This window comes from Grammomys surdaster, unplaced genomic scaffold (genome assembly GCF_004785775.1).
Source record: "Grammomys surdaster isolate TR1022 unplaced genomic scaffold, NIH_TR_1.0 193, whole genome shotgun sequence".
In the NCBI taxonomy this organism is placed as follows: Eukaryota; Metazoa; Chordata; class Mammalia; order Rodentia; family Muridae; genus Grammomys; species Grammomys surdaster.
Window position 1 is genome coordinate 6,909,423 of NW_021604638.1, and position 16,931 is coordinate 6,926,353.

The 16,931-nt window shown below is 51.3% G+C and overlaps 1 protein-coding gene across 2 annotated transcripts in view; it reads right to left on the reverse strand.

The window, feature by feature from the left end:
• The window catches only part of Ptpn1 (protein tyrosine phosphatase non-receptor type 1), a 48,095-nt gene that overhangs the window by 4,146 nt on the left and 27,018 nt on the right, over positions 1 to 16,931 (reverse strand). For both annotated transcript variants that reach the window (XM_028769515.1, XM_028769516.1), the window contains exons 2-7: positions 12,672 to 12,762; positions 10,256 to 10,356; positions 7,269 to 7,367; positions 3,519 to 3,656; positions 948 to 1,157; positions 432 to 593 (exon numbers count right to left, since the gene is read on the reverse strand). In XM_028769515.1, the coding sequence (XP_028625348.1) occupies positions 432 to 593; positions 948 to 1,157; positions 3,519 to 3,656; positions 7,269 to 7,367; positions 10,256 to 10,356; positions 12,672 to 12,762 (801 nt within the window). The remainder of the gene's footprint in view (positions 1 to 431; positions 594 to 947; positions 1,158 to 3,518; positions 3,657 to 7,268; positions 7,368 to 10,255; positions 10,357 to 12,671; positions 12,763 to 16,931) is intronic.

A 16,931-nucleotide genomic window follows, 5' to 3' on the forward strand; every position in this document is an offset into this window, starting at 1 on the left:
TCTGGGTCTGTCCTAGTGAGCAGGTGACAGCTCAGAGCAGCTCTGGGCTCCTTGGTTCCAGGCAAATATTTGCAAGGTAAATTTGTTCTTTTTGAAGTAGGGTCTCAGGTAGCCAGGCAGGCCTTGGACTCCTGGTGTCCCATCTCCACCTTTAAAGACTCACAGGCTGTCCACTGCATGGTCTTTAGAAGGTCAGGCCTGCTCTTTCCCTCGCACACGGCAGGCAGAAGAGAGCAGTTGTTTAATGACTCTAGCAATGTCATACACAAAGGGGAGCCATTTCCTGTGACCTCAACAGTACTGGGCCTTTTACAACTGGAGTTTCTTTCACAGAGTAGAGTCTTGGTGAGCATGCACCGGCTCTGTGGTCTATCCCCAGCTAGGACCCGAGCCGAAGCCCAGCATGCATCTTGAAGCCGAGTAGCACTGACCTGCACTGATGCGTCGCCCATGATGAACTTGGCGCCCTCGATGACAGCCAGGTAGGAGAAGCGCAGCTGGTCGGCCGTCTGGATGAGCCCCATGCGGAACCTGCGCATCTCCAGCAGCACCTTCCTGATGTCCACGGAGGACGGGTCCTTCCTCTTGTCCATCTGCAAGCCAGGGACACTGGGTCAGCCAGAAGAAAGCCACAGAGGGGCGGGTGGTGGAGGGTCTCAAGGAAATGGAAGAAAAATGCAGCAAATTTTGGGACCGTTTGGGCCTGAGCTGAAAGAACTTAGAAAAGAATCATGGGTGTTCTAGGGTACCTCACTCCTGTACAACTGGCAGAACCCCATGAACAGAGGTAGAAGGGGCTCAACCATCACCAATGAAAACTTTAAGGTCAAAGGTCACAGCAGGGTGTCTTCCAAGGAAGGGGCCTGTGGACAGTGACAGGAACTCTAGCCAACAGGGTAGGTTCAAGTATGTTTCCTCTCTTTGTAGGCTAGCAGAGCCCTCCTCACCAGTAAGAGGCAGGTGTCTGCCAAGCAGAAGGTCCCCGACCTGCCGATGCCAGCGCTGCAATGGACCACAATTGGGCCGTGATCCGGGCTGAGTGAGCCCGACTCTCGGACTTTGAATAGGAAATTGAGGAAAGAGGCAGGTGACTCGGGGACTCCAAAGTCAGGCCACGTGGTGTAGTGGAAATGAAGAATCTCTCGAGCCTCCTGGGTCTGAAAGAGACACTTGCTGTTAGCTGAGTGCATTGTCCACACAGACCCCACATGTGCATCAAGTTACCTCCTACCCAGCCCTCCTCAGTGCGTACGGCTGGATCTGACCACGGCCGTAAGCAGTGGACAGTCTTCTTACCCTTCTGTTCCCTCTACATGCACACATGTAGCCACAATCATTTCAGATGGAAAGTCGTCATGATGTCACTGGCACCTTAAATCTCAGAAAGCCTTCCTGTATGTGTGTGGGGGGCACATCAGGTCTGGGTGGCCCAGGGAGAACACTGGATAGGTCAGACAAGTGTTACTTTTCAAGAAGTCTCCTAAGACAGGATTGTCAATAAGGTGGCTGCCATACAGGTGCAGCATCAGCCATGACTCCTGTGCCAGACTGCCGGGGAGTATTCACACCGTCACTACCTCAAGGACCACATCCACTTCCATGGCCATCTCAGTGCACCTGGAGCTGAGCAAGACAACATGGCCTCTGGTGCTGTCTCTGCTCTTTCCTAGATGCTCTGGTGTTTTACCTTTCTATATGAGCCATCTCACCAGCAACATAGTCCAGTATTTAGTTAAAGGTGGCCACTGCAGACCTCAGAGGGCAGGGCCCCAGGGCTGCAGAGAGGGCCAGCAGCCTGTGGCAGGCAATAATTGGGACACAGACACCTAAGGCTTGACTTCCTGATAGAAAGTTGCTATCTTTCTGCAAAGTCCAGGAGGTCCTGCTGTAGGACAGACAAACATCAGAGATGTGGCCACCCCTTCAGAGTGTCTACTAGACCCAGGACATTGTACACAGCTGAGGGACCGTCTGGAGACCCAGGACATTGTACACAGCTGAGGACTGTCTGAGACCCAGGACGCTGTACACAGCTGAGGACCGTCTGGGACCCTGCAGCAGCTCTGCCCACCTTGCTGCAAAACCAAACACTACTTGCACTGGGTGCAAGGCAGGGGTATCTCAGACATGAACACTGGTGTAAGCCCTAAAGAACATGGGGTTCTCCTACCACATTCCTCCTGCCTCCCCTCCCTCCACAGGACTCTGTTCTAGGGCCCAGGAAGGTGCTCAAGCTGAAACCCTGAGCCAGCCTTGTGTCTAAATCCCAGCACTCTGGAGGCAGAGGCTGATGGATTGTAGATGTGAAGCCAGCCTGGACTACTAATAAGACCTTATCTTATACAAACAACCACCCTCCAAAAGTCCCAACCCAAACACAGCCTAGGCTCTGCTGTCCTCACTCTGCCATGAAACTGACAAGCGTCTGGTGCTTCTCTGAATTGTTTCCCTTAATAAGCAGATGTTTTCCAGAGATTATCTGACATCACGTTTAAAGCCAGGCTGACAAATAGTGGAAAGCATCAGAAAGGGTCTGCCACACCCCACCACGCCAGTCACAGTGAACCCAGAGCTGCAAGGACTGCATCTCATGCTCCAGACTCCTCTAGGAGGCCCTGCCAGGGCCTCACCCCTCTCTACCTCCAGCAACCTGAGCTAAATTCTAGAATTCGTTTTCCATAAGGAGGGAACCACAGGGAGGTCTAAGGATATGTGACTGTCCCTGCGGCAGATTCCAACACTTTCCCATGGCCTGGAAAGCCTCACTCCAGTGGTGCGCCCGCTACCCTATCTCCCCTCTGCTCTCGGGATCCCTCATACCTCCTGACCTCTCACCTATGACCTCCCAGAACCCTTGCAAGCCCTAGTCTGAAAGTAGAACAAGCAAGCCACAGGGAGCTGTCCCTTGGGCCGACCCTACCAGCGGGCAGAGTGGGCCAACAGTGGCTTCCACAATGCCTGAGACTCATATGGCTTTAGTCACAGCTCTGTGCCATGGGCAGCTCCCTGCTCCTTATCAAAGGGTCTTGCCATGCCCCAGGACCTTTTCTTAGTGACGGAAGCAACAGACAAGATGACTGTCCCCACAGCAAGTCCACCCAAGCAAGGCCTGGCTTAGGAATTTGCAGCTGCAGGAAACCTGGGTAGTGCGGGGAGCCCGCTCCTTGCAGCAGTGCAGACAGTGAGGAAGGTGCAAGCTCTGTCGTTTCTCTTGCAGATACCACTGCAGCCACCAAGTCCCACAGGTGGAGCAGACCACTCTCAGGTAAGACTGACTTTCCCTTGGACCTGTGTTAAGTGGTGTCAAGGATGAGTCCAGTGGGAGGGGCTTGTATGCTGACCTTCACTAGTGCCTGGGCCCTGGCTTCTAGAACAGCAAGCTCTGCTCACGATGGGATGAAACAATACTGTGCACAGGGCTCAGAATTCCTGGGAATGCCACAGTTGAAGTTAGTACCCTAGGCCTCAGATCAGAAGGAAGTTACAGTCTGGAAGGACTTCACACACATGATACTTACAGCCAGGTTTTCCAGCTCCAACTGCCGTACTGTGTAATATGACTTGACATCTTCAGAGATTAGTGTCAGCTTCAAATTTGTGTCATCAAAGACCATCTCCTTTTCTTCTTCCTGTGGCCAATACTGGGCACATTTTAACTGGGGGGAAGAACAGCACTGGTTACTCTGAGCACCTGCTACACGAGACAGGAGGCCTGCAAGGCTGTCTTCCAGCTTTCTGACAACTCTGGCTGGGGTCTCCCAGTCAGTGCAGCTCTCACCCTAGTAAAACCAGAGCTGGTTGGGACCCTGACCCAGTAGCTTTGTGGCAGGGCTTACACTTCTCATCCAGCAACTTGTCACAGTGGGCTCTGGTCCTTGCCGTGAGGTAAAAACCATACCACACAGAAGCTGTGCGCCTCACAGATGCCTTCAGTAGTATCTCAGTATGCCCAGAGCCCCTTGAGGAACCCACAGGCAACAGGGTGGGAGGCTGGAGCCTTGTCAGGCTGAGGGCTGTGGGAGACCATGTGCAGGTGCACTCACCCCTCCATTCTGACTTGGTTCTGTTCAGAAAAGTATTCCCGACATTCTCTTTTGCTAACTTAAAAAACCATTTGATGATCAGGAGTCAAATGCTCATTACAGCTTTTGATGAACCAAAAGATCTGGGCTGGATTTAGGAAAAAAGATCCGGCTGGAATTCAGTCACAGTCCCTGTGATCTAAGTTCAGCTACTGAGGCATTCCTGCTGCAGACAGCTGCTCTGGATCTCCAAGGCAGGACTCAGAGTGCCCGGGCAGAGACCTGAGACCGCCTTGATCCTCCCAAGGAAGTGTAGCAACCTGCTGCCTGGTACACAACACAGAATTCACATGCCTGACCTGTACTAGGGCTGGCCCAGTCTGCTGGAGAGATGCTTCCTCCCTTTAGGGTGGGTGGATGGGGAGAACACAGAGGGGAGACACTGAGAAGACCTGGGGAATCAGAGGAGGGGGAAGCTCATGCTAACCAAGCAAAGAGGTCAACGGAAGCTCTCTGGAGAGAAGATTCTGATGGCTGACAGGACAGTGTCTTAAAGGAATGCAGGAAACAGGGCAAGGAGTGCCAGAGCACAGTGAGGCTGCAGCAACTAGGGACCCAAGATATCATCTCCTGAGGGGCTGGGAGGAGCTGAGGCTGAAGGCTGGACTATAGAGGCCACTGCTGTCACTATTCTGAGCTCCAAAGCTGCCCTCCACAAAACCAATGCAGAAAGAAAGCCCCGAAGAAAGTGAGGGCCTTCCACTACCCACGGAACGGGAGCCTTCCAGTCCCAGGACAGCAGCTAAGCGTGCTTTCTCAAGAGCTCTATTTCAAGGTCTGGCCTACTCAACCCAAGCCTCCTCCCACCTTTGAGGACCAGGGCCAGTTTGTCAGCATGGCGACAGACCTCCACATCAGAATGCAGAGGCCAGGTGCCAGCGAACTGTGCATGCAGAGACTTGAATGGGTCACTCCTTCCCAGTCAGACCACAGGCTACCCATGCCAGGGTAAAGGGCTGTCAGTACGGAAGAGGGAATGGGTGTCTTCACCTCGGGGGCAGGGCGACAGGCTCTGACCTTCACTTCCACAGCAGAAGCCCAGAACAAGCTTGACAGATCTTTAATCTAGGCAAAATCTACAATTTCAAAGGCATTCTGGCACACAGCCAAATGTCCATCAAACAACATTAAATTAGATGTCTATAGGACCATGTTTGGCTCTGTCATTTCCCGTAAAAATTTCTGCTTTAAACACAAAACAAACAAGAGAGTACATAATGCCTCCTTCCAGTTAGCTGATGCCACCCACATGCTGCCATGAGCGGAAGTCTGACTCTTACTGGAATATGAGCAGGCCATCACCGGGATTGACACCAAGGCCTTTGGTCAGCCCCAGACAGGAAGGTGGCAATGCCAGTGTGCTGGCGTCCTGGGTTTGATAGTCATTTCAACCATGAAGCCTGATGCTCACACAAGTCCCTCCAAAACAAAGACGCAGGCAGTCTGAGGAAGAACCCGGCGACAGCCAGCACGCTCTCGCTCTCGCCCGCCTGCCCATCCTCCCTCCTTCCCTCCCCCCAAGGTAGCTTGTATTCATCTCCCAAAAGGATGGTTAATACAGACAACTGAAAAGGTCCCAGAGATAAGGACCCTGGGCTACCAAGAACCTGACCTCCAACTCTGAGCTCACGAGGTTTTAGGGACACTGCATTCTGGAATGCATGCTATATTCACCTAGCTTCCTCCCACCGTATAAACAACAATCCTACCACTTCACATAGAAAACACCATGTACCAAAGGCAGGAGGTAAGCACCTACATGTCTGAGAGGAAGAAGGGCAGAGAGTGTACATGCTGCCCAGGGCCTCTGCAAGCCAGCTCTGCTGGGCTGAGGACGGCTGGAACTAGGTGAGCAGAGCAGCAAGAACTCCCATCCCTGTACTCTTCCCACACCTAGGGTTTCTGATGAGCACCCCACATAAAGGACATTGCTCCAATGGCCCTGAGTGGAGACGAATACTTCTAAAGGACCACTGCCATGCTGCGTGAGAAACAGTAACCAGCTAACCAGCTAACCAGCTAACCAGCTGTGTTTCCAATGGAGAGCACAGGAATCTGCAGGAAGGTGGTCGTAGTGGATCTATTTATGATCAGCCCGGGGTACCCAAAGACAGACCCAGTGGTACTCAAGCAATGACAGAGCAGACACTATTCCTTTTTTTTTTTTTTTTTGGTTTTTCGAGACAGGGTTTCTCTGTGTAGCCCTGGCTGTCCTGGAACTCACTCGGTAGACCAGGCTGGCCTCGAACTCAGAAATCCGCCTGCCTCTGCCTCCCGAGTGCTGGGATTAAAGGCGTGCGCCACCACTGCCCGGCGATACTATTCCTTATAGTGTGACAATACCTGCCAACCCAGACTGTGCTAACTACTAGGGGCCATCAGGACTCTGGCAACATACTTACGTATTTAAGTATATACAGATGCATGTGTACCCTTACATATATGCATAGTAAATCATACCACACCCAGTGTCTTTTTAAAAAAAAAAATTATATGTATGGGTGTTTTTGGCTGCACATGTATCTGTGTGCCATATGCATGTCTGGTGTGCACTGAGGTCACTCGGAACTTGCATTAGAGGTGGTTATAAGCCTCTATTTGGGTGTGGGGAACAGGGAGACTGTGGAAAGACCCGAGTGACACAGACCACCCTGAGCAGAAGGGGCTGGAAACAGCAGGCCGAGGGCAAGCATGGCTGGAGGGACAGCGCCTGAGGCGTGGTGTTTGAAGTTGCAGGAATTCACAGTGCTACAAGTCCCGATGTCATCTCAGCAGCAGAGGCTATGGCGGCACACCAATCTAGAAGCCAGCATCTCCCACTGCTCTGCAGAACCACCTCGGCCATCAAGAGGCCAGCACAGTCTGAGCAGCCAAAGGAGGGCCTGGTAAAGATAACACTAAAGGCTGCTTTTAGAAACAACTATTTACCCAGTTCCACAAACACAGGCAGTACCAAGAAAGCACAGGCAGCAGGCACACTGCCTGCCTCGTAGGCTCCGCGGGACCTGGCCTGCTGCGGTCTCTACTTACTCCTGTCTAGAATACATGTGTATTTATGGAATGTTTACCTTTTTAAAAACAGTATGTCACGTAAAGAAGTTAGACAAGAGAAACTCGGGGGAAACAGGACCTTTAGGAACCGTGTGATATAGACAGTAGCAGCAAAGACCTCTGGTGGGAACTCACCGAGCCTTTCTCCATGATGCGGTTGAGCATGACCACGCCCCTGCTCTTCTGCTCCCACACCATCTCCCAGAAGTGCCCACATGTGTTTGGTAAAGGGCCCTGAAAACACACAAGATACACACTGTACAACACTGGACACACAAGCACACCAAGCAGTCAGTCAGTGACAATGTTCATAGTCAGGCAGGGTAGCCACCAAGGCTGCATGCCCCGTGGTCAGTCACCCAGTCCCACGTCCCATCATGTGTTGACGGGTCAATCCGCACCTCGGTGCAGGCTGTCCCTGGGTCTGAGCTGACAGCTGAGGGGCTCTACTGGACCTCTTGTCTATGAGCAGGAGAGTTCAGGACAAAGCTCCCATGTGGGTCAGAGGCAGCACAGGGTAGGGCCACCACGGTGCTCTGGCAGTTCTAGACCCTACTTTTAAAATCTGTCACCTTCTAACTTCAGGCAAGTCACTGCCCCCTCTGAGCCGCCTTCTCCGCATAGCCCACTTGATTGAGAGCAGCACCCGTTCTCAGGCTGCATAAGTAACCGTGGTGCTGTATGTAACGGACTCAGCATAGCACCGAGAATGGAGCAAGCACCCAGTACAGAATGAGCCTCCCCCCTCCTCCTCCTTCTTTTAAATATTTATTTATGTAAATGAGTACACTATCTGCTTGTACACCTGCACGCCAGAAGAGGGCACCAAATCCCATTACAGATGGCTGTGAGCCACCATGTGGTTGCTGGGAATTGAACTCGGGACCTCTGGAGGGGCAGTTGGTGCTCTTAACCGCTGAGCCATCTCTCCAGCCCAAGCCTCTCTTCTTACAACTAGTACCAGTGAGTCTAAGAATGGATAGTCCTTAGAGCTGGACCACGGAATGTGCAAGAGATGTGGCCTACAAATGGTGTCAGAGGTCGCCAAGGGGCTCCTAAGACCTGGGCATGACCCGTGCCTGCAGAGCAGCGAGCCCAGCTAGTGACGGTGGGCGCTGCTGGCGTCTGCTTTAGTTGTGAGCCCATGACACTACAGGAGAGCATCCACACCAGGGCTGCTCACAGCTCTGGGTCAGAACCTCTTCTACAAGTCTCCATTCTCCCCCAGTTCCATCCCAGCACAGTCCCTCGTGCCAGCACCGGCATCTTCTTGCTCGTCCCTGAGCACTTCTGTCTGGAAGTGTGAGGCAAGGGCTCTGACAAATGCCACAGAGGCAACTCTTCCCATGGAAACGGCTAGCTTTGTGCAGTTGGATGCCAGGGTACCTGATGGCCACCTGGGTCCTTCATCCTCTGCGCCACAAGGACCCTAGCCCCAGCCTCAGCACGGCTGCAGCTCTCTGTGTCCCCAAGCACCAGCCAGCTCACCGCGGCTTTCAGGGCTTGGCTGTGCCTGTGATGGAGATGAAGGACAGCCCTGCATCCTCCCTCTTCCCAACCTCCAACCTGTAAAGACGAGGCTACCGTGTGGTTTCCATAATGAACAATACTGAACGGAACGCAAGAGTTCTTTATTTGTGGCTTGGAGACGGTTTGGGTCTCCCTGTCAGAAACACTCCTTTGAGATCAGATTGCTTTGATTCTTATCTGAAACACGGCTGTAGAAGCCACTGTAGAAGCCACTTAGGAAGGCTCATGGCACCGCTTTACCCAGTAGAGCATCACAGGACTCCAGGCCACGGTCCAGGGGCAGGGTAGTAGGTAGAGTAGTGCAGGAGATTCTCTACTTCTCTAAACAGGGTCTAACTTTAACCCAGGCTGGCCTGTGGAACTCACTATGTATCCCAAACTACTGCCTCAATCATGTGGCAATTCTTCTGCCTCAGCCTCTCAAATGCAGGGATCACAGGTATGAGTCATGACACCTGGGTCTAGTGAGTGCCGCTTGTGTTGTTAGCAGGGTGGTTGGTTGTGTGTTTGTTTTTAAATCCTGGGAACTGGACCTAGAGCCTTCCTTGCATGACAGGCAAATGCTCTACCACCAAGCCCCAGCTCCTCAGTGAAAATGCTAAGTGCTCATTTACTCATTTGGCATCATATGCCCTACGATGGGTCAACAGCCAAACCAAGTCTCTCTGACCACAACTACAGATGGACGGTTGAAGCCAACAATGTTAACTTCTCTACACAAATTCTCAAGGTTACTGTACCTCAGCTTCTCAGCAGGAGGCCCCGCCTTCCTGAGGAATCTCTGCAGCTTCCCACTCAAACACTGAGGTACTGGGAGGACCCTGGCTGACACCTAGGGAGGTTGGCCCTGGACCCACAGGACTGCAAACAGTCGCTGATACTGCGCACACTGACTGGGGGCTTCTGGGCTGCTTCTGGTCATGCGAAGTGGCTTGGGACAAAGGGAGAAGGGCTGTGGATGACTGCCGGCTCCCAGCCTCCAGCCTCATTGGGACTTGATTTCCAAAAGCCCGCAGAACCATCCTACTCAAACATCCTACAGCCAGGCCATGTTACATGGAATACCAAAGGGAGACCAGGACACACAAAACAGGGCCATGTAAACCACCTTGCAGGTCACAGGCCAAGACTAGAGAATTATTGAAAATAAACTTTTATCCTCTTTCCAGGCACTCACGGTCTTCTGGTCACTCACCGTAGAGTGTTACAGGGTGTTCATCATGCTTTCTCAGAAGGAAGCCCAGAGCTGTGGGATTATTAAGTGATGTCATATCTTCTAATGAGGCCCAGAGGAACACTGAATAGCCCTTGGGACAGAAATGCCTAGCCAACCAAGGGTGTTCTAGCCCTCTTAGTCACTGCCAGAAGCACTCAATGCTGAGATTCATGCCTCTGTGGATTCAATGTCTAGGGTCTTCTCCTCCCCATCAAAAGCCCACTGGCAGCTCAGCGTGCCACCTCACAGTGCTGTGCTCAGAGTCTGAAGTAGGGTGTTTCCTTTCTTGCTGCTGTTTTGATTGATGAGAAGCCTGAACTTCTCACAGACATGATGATCTTCAGGTGACATGGAAACAGTGTAGACAGCCCATTACCTGGGTAAGGATGTAACTCCTCTGGGCTTCCTCCATTTTTATCAAGCTGGCATTGATGTAGTCATTATCTTCCTGGTGCAATTTAATCCGACTGTGGTCAACTGAAAGAAAAGCAGAGCTGGGTTAACCGTGAGGTCCAAGACCTACACTCCACAGCAGAGCAGAGAGAGGGACCTATGGGACATGCACACTGCTGGGGCCACACCGTTACCAGTCAGTCATCTGTGGGGTGACTGATTCTTAGGTTAGCCCTGAATACAGAAATAACACAATCTATGGCAAAAGCATCAACCCCAGACCACGCCCCTCCTTGGTCCTTTCAAGTGACAGACATCAGCCTCCCCAGTCCACAGATCACAGGAGAACGTCAAGAGGATCCACTTCCTGAATGCCTAAGACAGGTTCCCAGAGTCGAGTCAAGTCTCCCATCTGTAAAGGAAGTACTTCCCTAAGAGTGGTCCTGGTTCCGAGACACACGGAGTCTCAGGTGTGGCCCAGGTCTCTGCACAGCCGAGCATTCGCCTCATGTAGGGCAGCATACGTGTGCAATGAAGAGACTCAGGACCATTTAGATGTTATGATCAGTAAGAAGTAAGATTTTTAAGGGAATTTAAACTGTGTGTGGTGGCACGGGCCTTTAGTCCCGGCACCTTGGGGGCAGAGCCAGGTTGATCTCTGTAAAAAGGCCAGCCTGTTCTACATGGCAGAATCAGTTCCAGAGGTGCATGGTGAGACACTGTGTCAAAGGGATGGGGGGTGGGGTGCAGTTTAATGAAGTAAAAACCCTCTCACACAGTAGAAATAAACAGATGTAATTCAAGGGACAAAGTCAGCAGGAAAGCGCTGCCACAGCAGCAGGCTTTTGTTTCTGTTTCACTTACTACTTTGTGACAAGAGCGGTGGCTCCCAAGGGCCATCACTCTTTCCCTGCAGCTGTCACAGGGGCAATTTTTCCTCCCTGCTATAGCATGGGGAAACTGGGAAGACAAATCCTGTCTTTCACCTGAGCCCAGAGGAGGCAGTGGCACTAAGACCAACAACCTGCAGTTTCTGTGCTGAAGACCCTCCAGCTTTCTGCTGTTCCCCACAGTGGGAGGCAGGGGTTGCTAGGTTACTCTAAGTGGGAAAGGAAGAAAGGGGTAGGGGAGGCAGACGGGCAAGTAGACTGACAGAGTCCACCAGGCCTGGTAAACACTCACCTACATTTCCAGCACTTGGGAGGGAGAAAAGATAGTCCTGAGTTCAAGGCCAACTTTGGTGGCTTATAAGTTTGAGTCCAGCCTGGGCTGCATGAGCCTATTTCTCAGGGGGACACTGTAACTGTTGGCCCACATCTAGGACAGCTGGTGGATGTCCTGGGGCACCTGGCAGCGGGGAAGAGGCAGAGTCCCATACTGTCACATTGCTGTCCTTAAGTTCCAGCCAGGACTCCAGAGCAGAATCAACACAGGGCTTTCACTGTGCTACTTTGTTTTCATATACAGTGCCATGTCCTCAGCCAAGGCAAGCTGAGCTGAAAGCAGCAGGTGCCGGGTGAGGTCAGTCACCCATCACCCAAGGACCTCCAAGTACACTTCAAATGGCCTAGGAACAACTGTCTCAGACCTTAGCCATTGTTTACTAACTGCATCCCCGAGGAGCACTCAGCTTAGTGGCTCACTCTGCTGCCTCACCGCCACACACTCCTGCGAGTGGAGTGTCACTCCCACATGCTGACAACCAGAGCCACCAGCATGGCAGACCAAGAGGTACGGGTTGTGTTCTAATCCTACAGCCATTTTATGTCTCCCCAGGAACCTGATCAGCAGCTGTGTGATCTGAGTAGCCACAATCCTTGTTGAGAAATAATGCCCGCAGACCTTGGAGGGAGTCAAGAAACCAGGGAAATAATGACAGACCCAGGTCCTGAGGCTCAGCACTGGCCTTTTTTTTTCTTTCTTTCTCTCTCTCTCTCTTTTTTATTTTTTTTTGCTTTCCATACTTCTTACAGGTTCACATACTTGGAAGGTATTAAAAGCCAGTTAGAAGGCACAGGCTTTAACCAGTGGACACTGCCAGTCCTCAGCACTGAAAGCCAAGAGTACCCATGAGCATCTTTGTGGCTTATCACCAGGCTGACAGCCAATGGCATCGCTGCCGAGTCATCCAGAAGAGGCTGCACACTAAGCCCAAGTCATACCACTTCAAGGGAGGAAAATGACTCACCACAACACAGAGCTAAAAGGAAGGACCTTGAGCCACCAACATTTCCAGAACTGAAGCTCCAGTGTCTTCTGCAACAGTGAAAGGGAGCTATGCACTGTGTCTCCTGTGTTTATAACGGAGACCATGAGGTCATAACCTCAACCCCATCCTTGACAACAACAGGCTGTCACTGGGAAGTGTAAGTGGGGCAGTGGGAACAGTGGGTACTTACAAGGACTGACATCTCGGTACCTGTTCCGGTTTTTGTTCTTAGGAAGTTTCGCTACTTTGCATGGGAAGTCACTGGCTTCATGTCGAATATCCTACAAAAAAGAACAAAGAGTTCTCTTTAGGAATCTACAGCAGGAACCTATCCAGATACTCAATGGAGTACCCGAGATGATGCCAAGCACCAAGGGCAGAGCAGACATCCAAGAGGCCTGGGCAGTGTGGGGAGGACAAGGTGATACGCACAGGTACATAAAAGGGCTACTTGGGAAGGCCCACTAGCAGAAGCAGGGGGCTTATGTCAGAACAGTGAGTGAGTGAGTGGGCAGCAGGGAAGTATGGCAGATGACTGCGGGACGTGGTAGCCAGGCCAGAGCTTGAAGTGCTGGAATGTCAGACCTGGGAGTTGGAACAGTCATGGAAAGGAACAGGACAATAAACACTCCACCATCTAACTGCTGTCCTGAAGGCAAACACCCCATCCCTGCATGAACAGAAGCACCACACAGGCTCGCCCTGCTCTCGCTGGGATACCACAAGTCTCAGGAAGCTGTCTGGGAGCAATCTGCCCATTCACTGGCAATGACAGGCACATGCGCAATGTGCCTATGAATGAATGTGCAATGAAACTGTCCATCTACAAATGCTTTAAACTCTTGACTTTGGGGTTGGTAGTAAAAAAGGGACAGAAAGGGAGGCCATGGCGACAGCAATCTGCAAGCTGGAAATCAGACCCCAGAGACATGCAGGGGCGGCTGTCACTTTGGAAGGAAGGGTGAGACTCCCAGTGAGGTTGGGGGGTTGAGGCCCCCACTGAGCGGAGCAGAGGCCATCCACCCTAGCACCTTCCCTTTGAGCTGCTGTGTCAGCTCGCACTTCTGTTGAAATCTAAGGATGGTTTCTGGAAGCCTCAGCCAGGTCTCTAGATAGCTCAAGTATAGAGTACAGTGCAAGGTGAACGGCGTCCGAGGTGTGGGTGAGCGTCTCGAGCCTGAGCTCAGGCCTTGCCTTCCGTCCTTCACTTGAGCTCACACAGGGCTGCAGCAGCACTTCCGTCCTAGGTGGAAGTCTTCAGATGATCTGACCAGACAGCAGGAAGCACCAAAGGCCAGGGTCAGGGCGTGCCCATTTGCTCAGTGCTCAATCTGCCTGAGGGCCTCTATTCTCCTCACAGACACAGATGCCACTGATGGCAGACTCATAAAGTGTCTGCGGGAAAACAAGGGCCAGGGAAGAGGCCCTCAGAGGACAAACTACGGAGTTCAGAAAAATTGAGAATAAATACCTCTGACGTGCAAGATCTCATATTTAGCCAGTAGGAACAGGGTGCTACGACAAACTAAACAACACTGTCTTTTGTGATGTAAAACAATAGCAACAACGGAAAGAACAGCCACCCTGAAGGAAAGCCAAGGACAGTAGATCAAATCAGCTAGAGTGAAACACAGGTAAGGAGAACCTAGACAATTCCACCAATCTCTCAGGCCATCAAGTACCCACGAGAACAATACAAACAACCCATTCTAGGGACTATGCAGCTCCAGAGCCTGAGAGGCAGACACCATCGTGGAAGAGGGCAGCAGAGCCTGACTGTAAGCTACCAAGTAAGGAGCCAACCTTCTCCATTCTGAGGAATGCTCATTCCATGCTGGAATTCAATACCCTGCCCAATGGTCAAATGAGAAGGGCCAATGAAAGCATCCCTTACCATGCAGGCCTTACGCCTCACCCCTGTGTATGTGCACACTCTCCACTCACATGGGCCTCACGCCTCACCCCTGTGCATGTGCACGCTCTCCACTCACACAGGCCTCACGCCTCACCCCTGTGCACGTGCACACTCTCCACTCACACAGGCCTCACGCCTCACCATCTACATCTCCTTTTTAGCATGTTTTTCCACCCCAGTGAGAAAAAAAAAGCCAAACCATGAAAGACGGGGAAAGAAACACAATGGAAAATGATGGCAAGGGACGTTCCATGGAAACTGGAGGCTGAGGGACTCTCGCCAACATGACAAGACAGCAGCACCAAGCTTGCCTTCTCCAGCACACTACCTGTAGTCACAGACTACCTGTGACTACCGCACCAGACTACTCAGGGAAATGGAATTAGACCTGAATCTAGCCAACAGAGGATTCCAGTTGAGGGAGGCGAAGAAGGGTTTTAGAATCTGCATGAGAGCTATACATGGCAGGCCTCCAGAGCTACCTCAGAAGAGAGGCCTTAAGCTGAATGACTCCACGGAAACCTGAGAGTCTGAACTGATCACAAAGCTAGTATTAAAATAAAACCATGGTGAGAGGACACAAAAGGGCCCAAGTGTCAGTCATGGTGGCCATGGACGCCTGTAACGCCAGTACTCAGAGGCTGAGGTCAGCCTGAACTAGACAGCTAGAGCCTGTCTCAAAGAATCCAAATGATGCCAGGCACCAAGATGCATACCTTTCATCTCAGCACTCTAGGGGCTGAGGCAGGTGAATTGCTATGGGTTTGAGGCCAGCCTGGTCTACAATAATGAGACCTTGTCTCGAAACAGAACAAATGAACAAGCATAAGCAGAATGATAATCTTGTATTTAGGGACACTCATTCCTACCACTGCTCAAGTGTCTCTCACAGGTAGTCAGAAATACCAACGAGGATGACCAGCTGACTCACCTCAACTTGAGATCTCCATTTCTTTTGGAAGTAAACAGGTAGAAAATCAAGTCCGGCCGCACAGAAACATTTCCATGTTTTCACAGAATACTTTGCTAAGTCAAACTGCAGTGCTGGCTTTAACACATTGCTTTATTCCCATGCAGTGAACGACTGCTTCTCGCTCCATGGTAGAATGTATTACCTGTTTAAAACTCTCTGCCACAGGGAGGAGCAGGACAGCTTCCTGAAAGCAGTCAAGTGTCCCTTAAGAGTGAAGCCCTCACCTCTAATCCGAGACCAGGGCCAGGGCAGGCCCTCGGCATAGCCTGCTGACCGATGGAAAGGACGGTGCTAATACCGTAAGTGTACAGCTCGTGACTACACCAGCATGCTTCCCGGCACAGGGTGGAAATGCCCCGGAGGGAACACGCATCCGAGAACACCCATCAAGCCCATCCTAACTGCGGCAGAATGCAGGCTGCTGGGGTTTGGTTTGGCTTCTGCAATTGTCGCACATAGCCTCCTGACAAGATAATACCAAACTGGTTACTAAAACAGACACTAAAGCAAAGAACAGAGAGTAACTTTCTTCGGTGTGGAGCTACAGGCAACCTGTCCATTCCAATAATTAGCCCTCACCCAGGCTCATGCAAGCAACGCTGATTAAACTCAAGGGACCATAAAAAAAAATCCCTCAAAACGCAAAAATAGGAGGGGAGGGGTCTTACTGGGAAGGTGGCTCTGCAGGAGGGGGAGGAACTTCCAGGCAGCACCGAGAGTGAAAGTGGTCAAAAAATATGTAATACATCCGTGTGAAACTGTCAATAAATTAAAAACAAAAAACCCACATGTAAGTAGAACTCAGGGACTACCAAGTCCCTGTCACTGGCCAGTCTCCACTCCTCTCTAAATGGTTGTCTGAGCTGAGGGGCTGGGCTGTTACTTGATGATGTGGGAAGATACTGATTCTCAGAACAGTCAGCTGAGAGACTGAATGAAGGACAGATATACTGGATAGCGGGGACGGACAGGCAAGCATTTCCTGGAACCCAGGCACAGCCATGGCTAAAGAGCACACAGAGAGGCACTTGTCTCTGGCTCACCCAAGATTCTGTACACCTCAAAGTAATGAGTGCAGAGTAGATTTTATTAACTAAGTCTCATTAGAAAAGATAACAAAGCATTTATGTGGAGTAAAGAACAGTCAAAATGTACAGATCATTAGAGGCTAGCTTTTGAATGGAAGACAATACTTTCTTCTTTGTATTTTGCTTTGTTTTGTTTGTGAGACAGGTACTTACTTAGCCCAGGCTAGCCTCACACTCCCTACAAAGCAGAGGATCACCTTGAAGTAACCCCAGCCAACAAGTCCTGGGAGTACACACAAGCACACCCGGTTTATTGGGCAGCAGGCATGGGACCCAGCTCCTGTGACTGCTAATGAAGCTCCACCCCCAGGCTGCTTTCCTTTCCACACACAGAAGTTAACAATATAACTTACCGCAAAGCCTTAAGAAACGGTGAGATGTAGTTTTATGGACACCTGCCTGGTATGCAGGAGGCCCTGGGCTTGATTCTAACTCATTCTAACTCAATAAGCTGGAAAGGAACCTCTGTTGGGG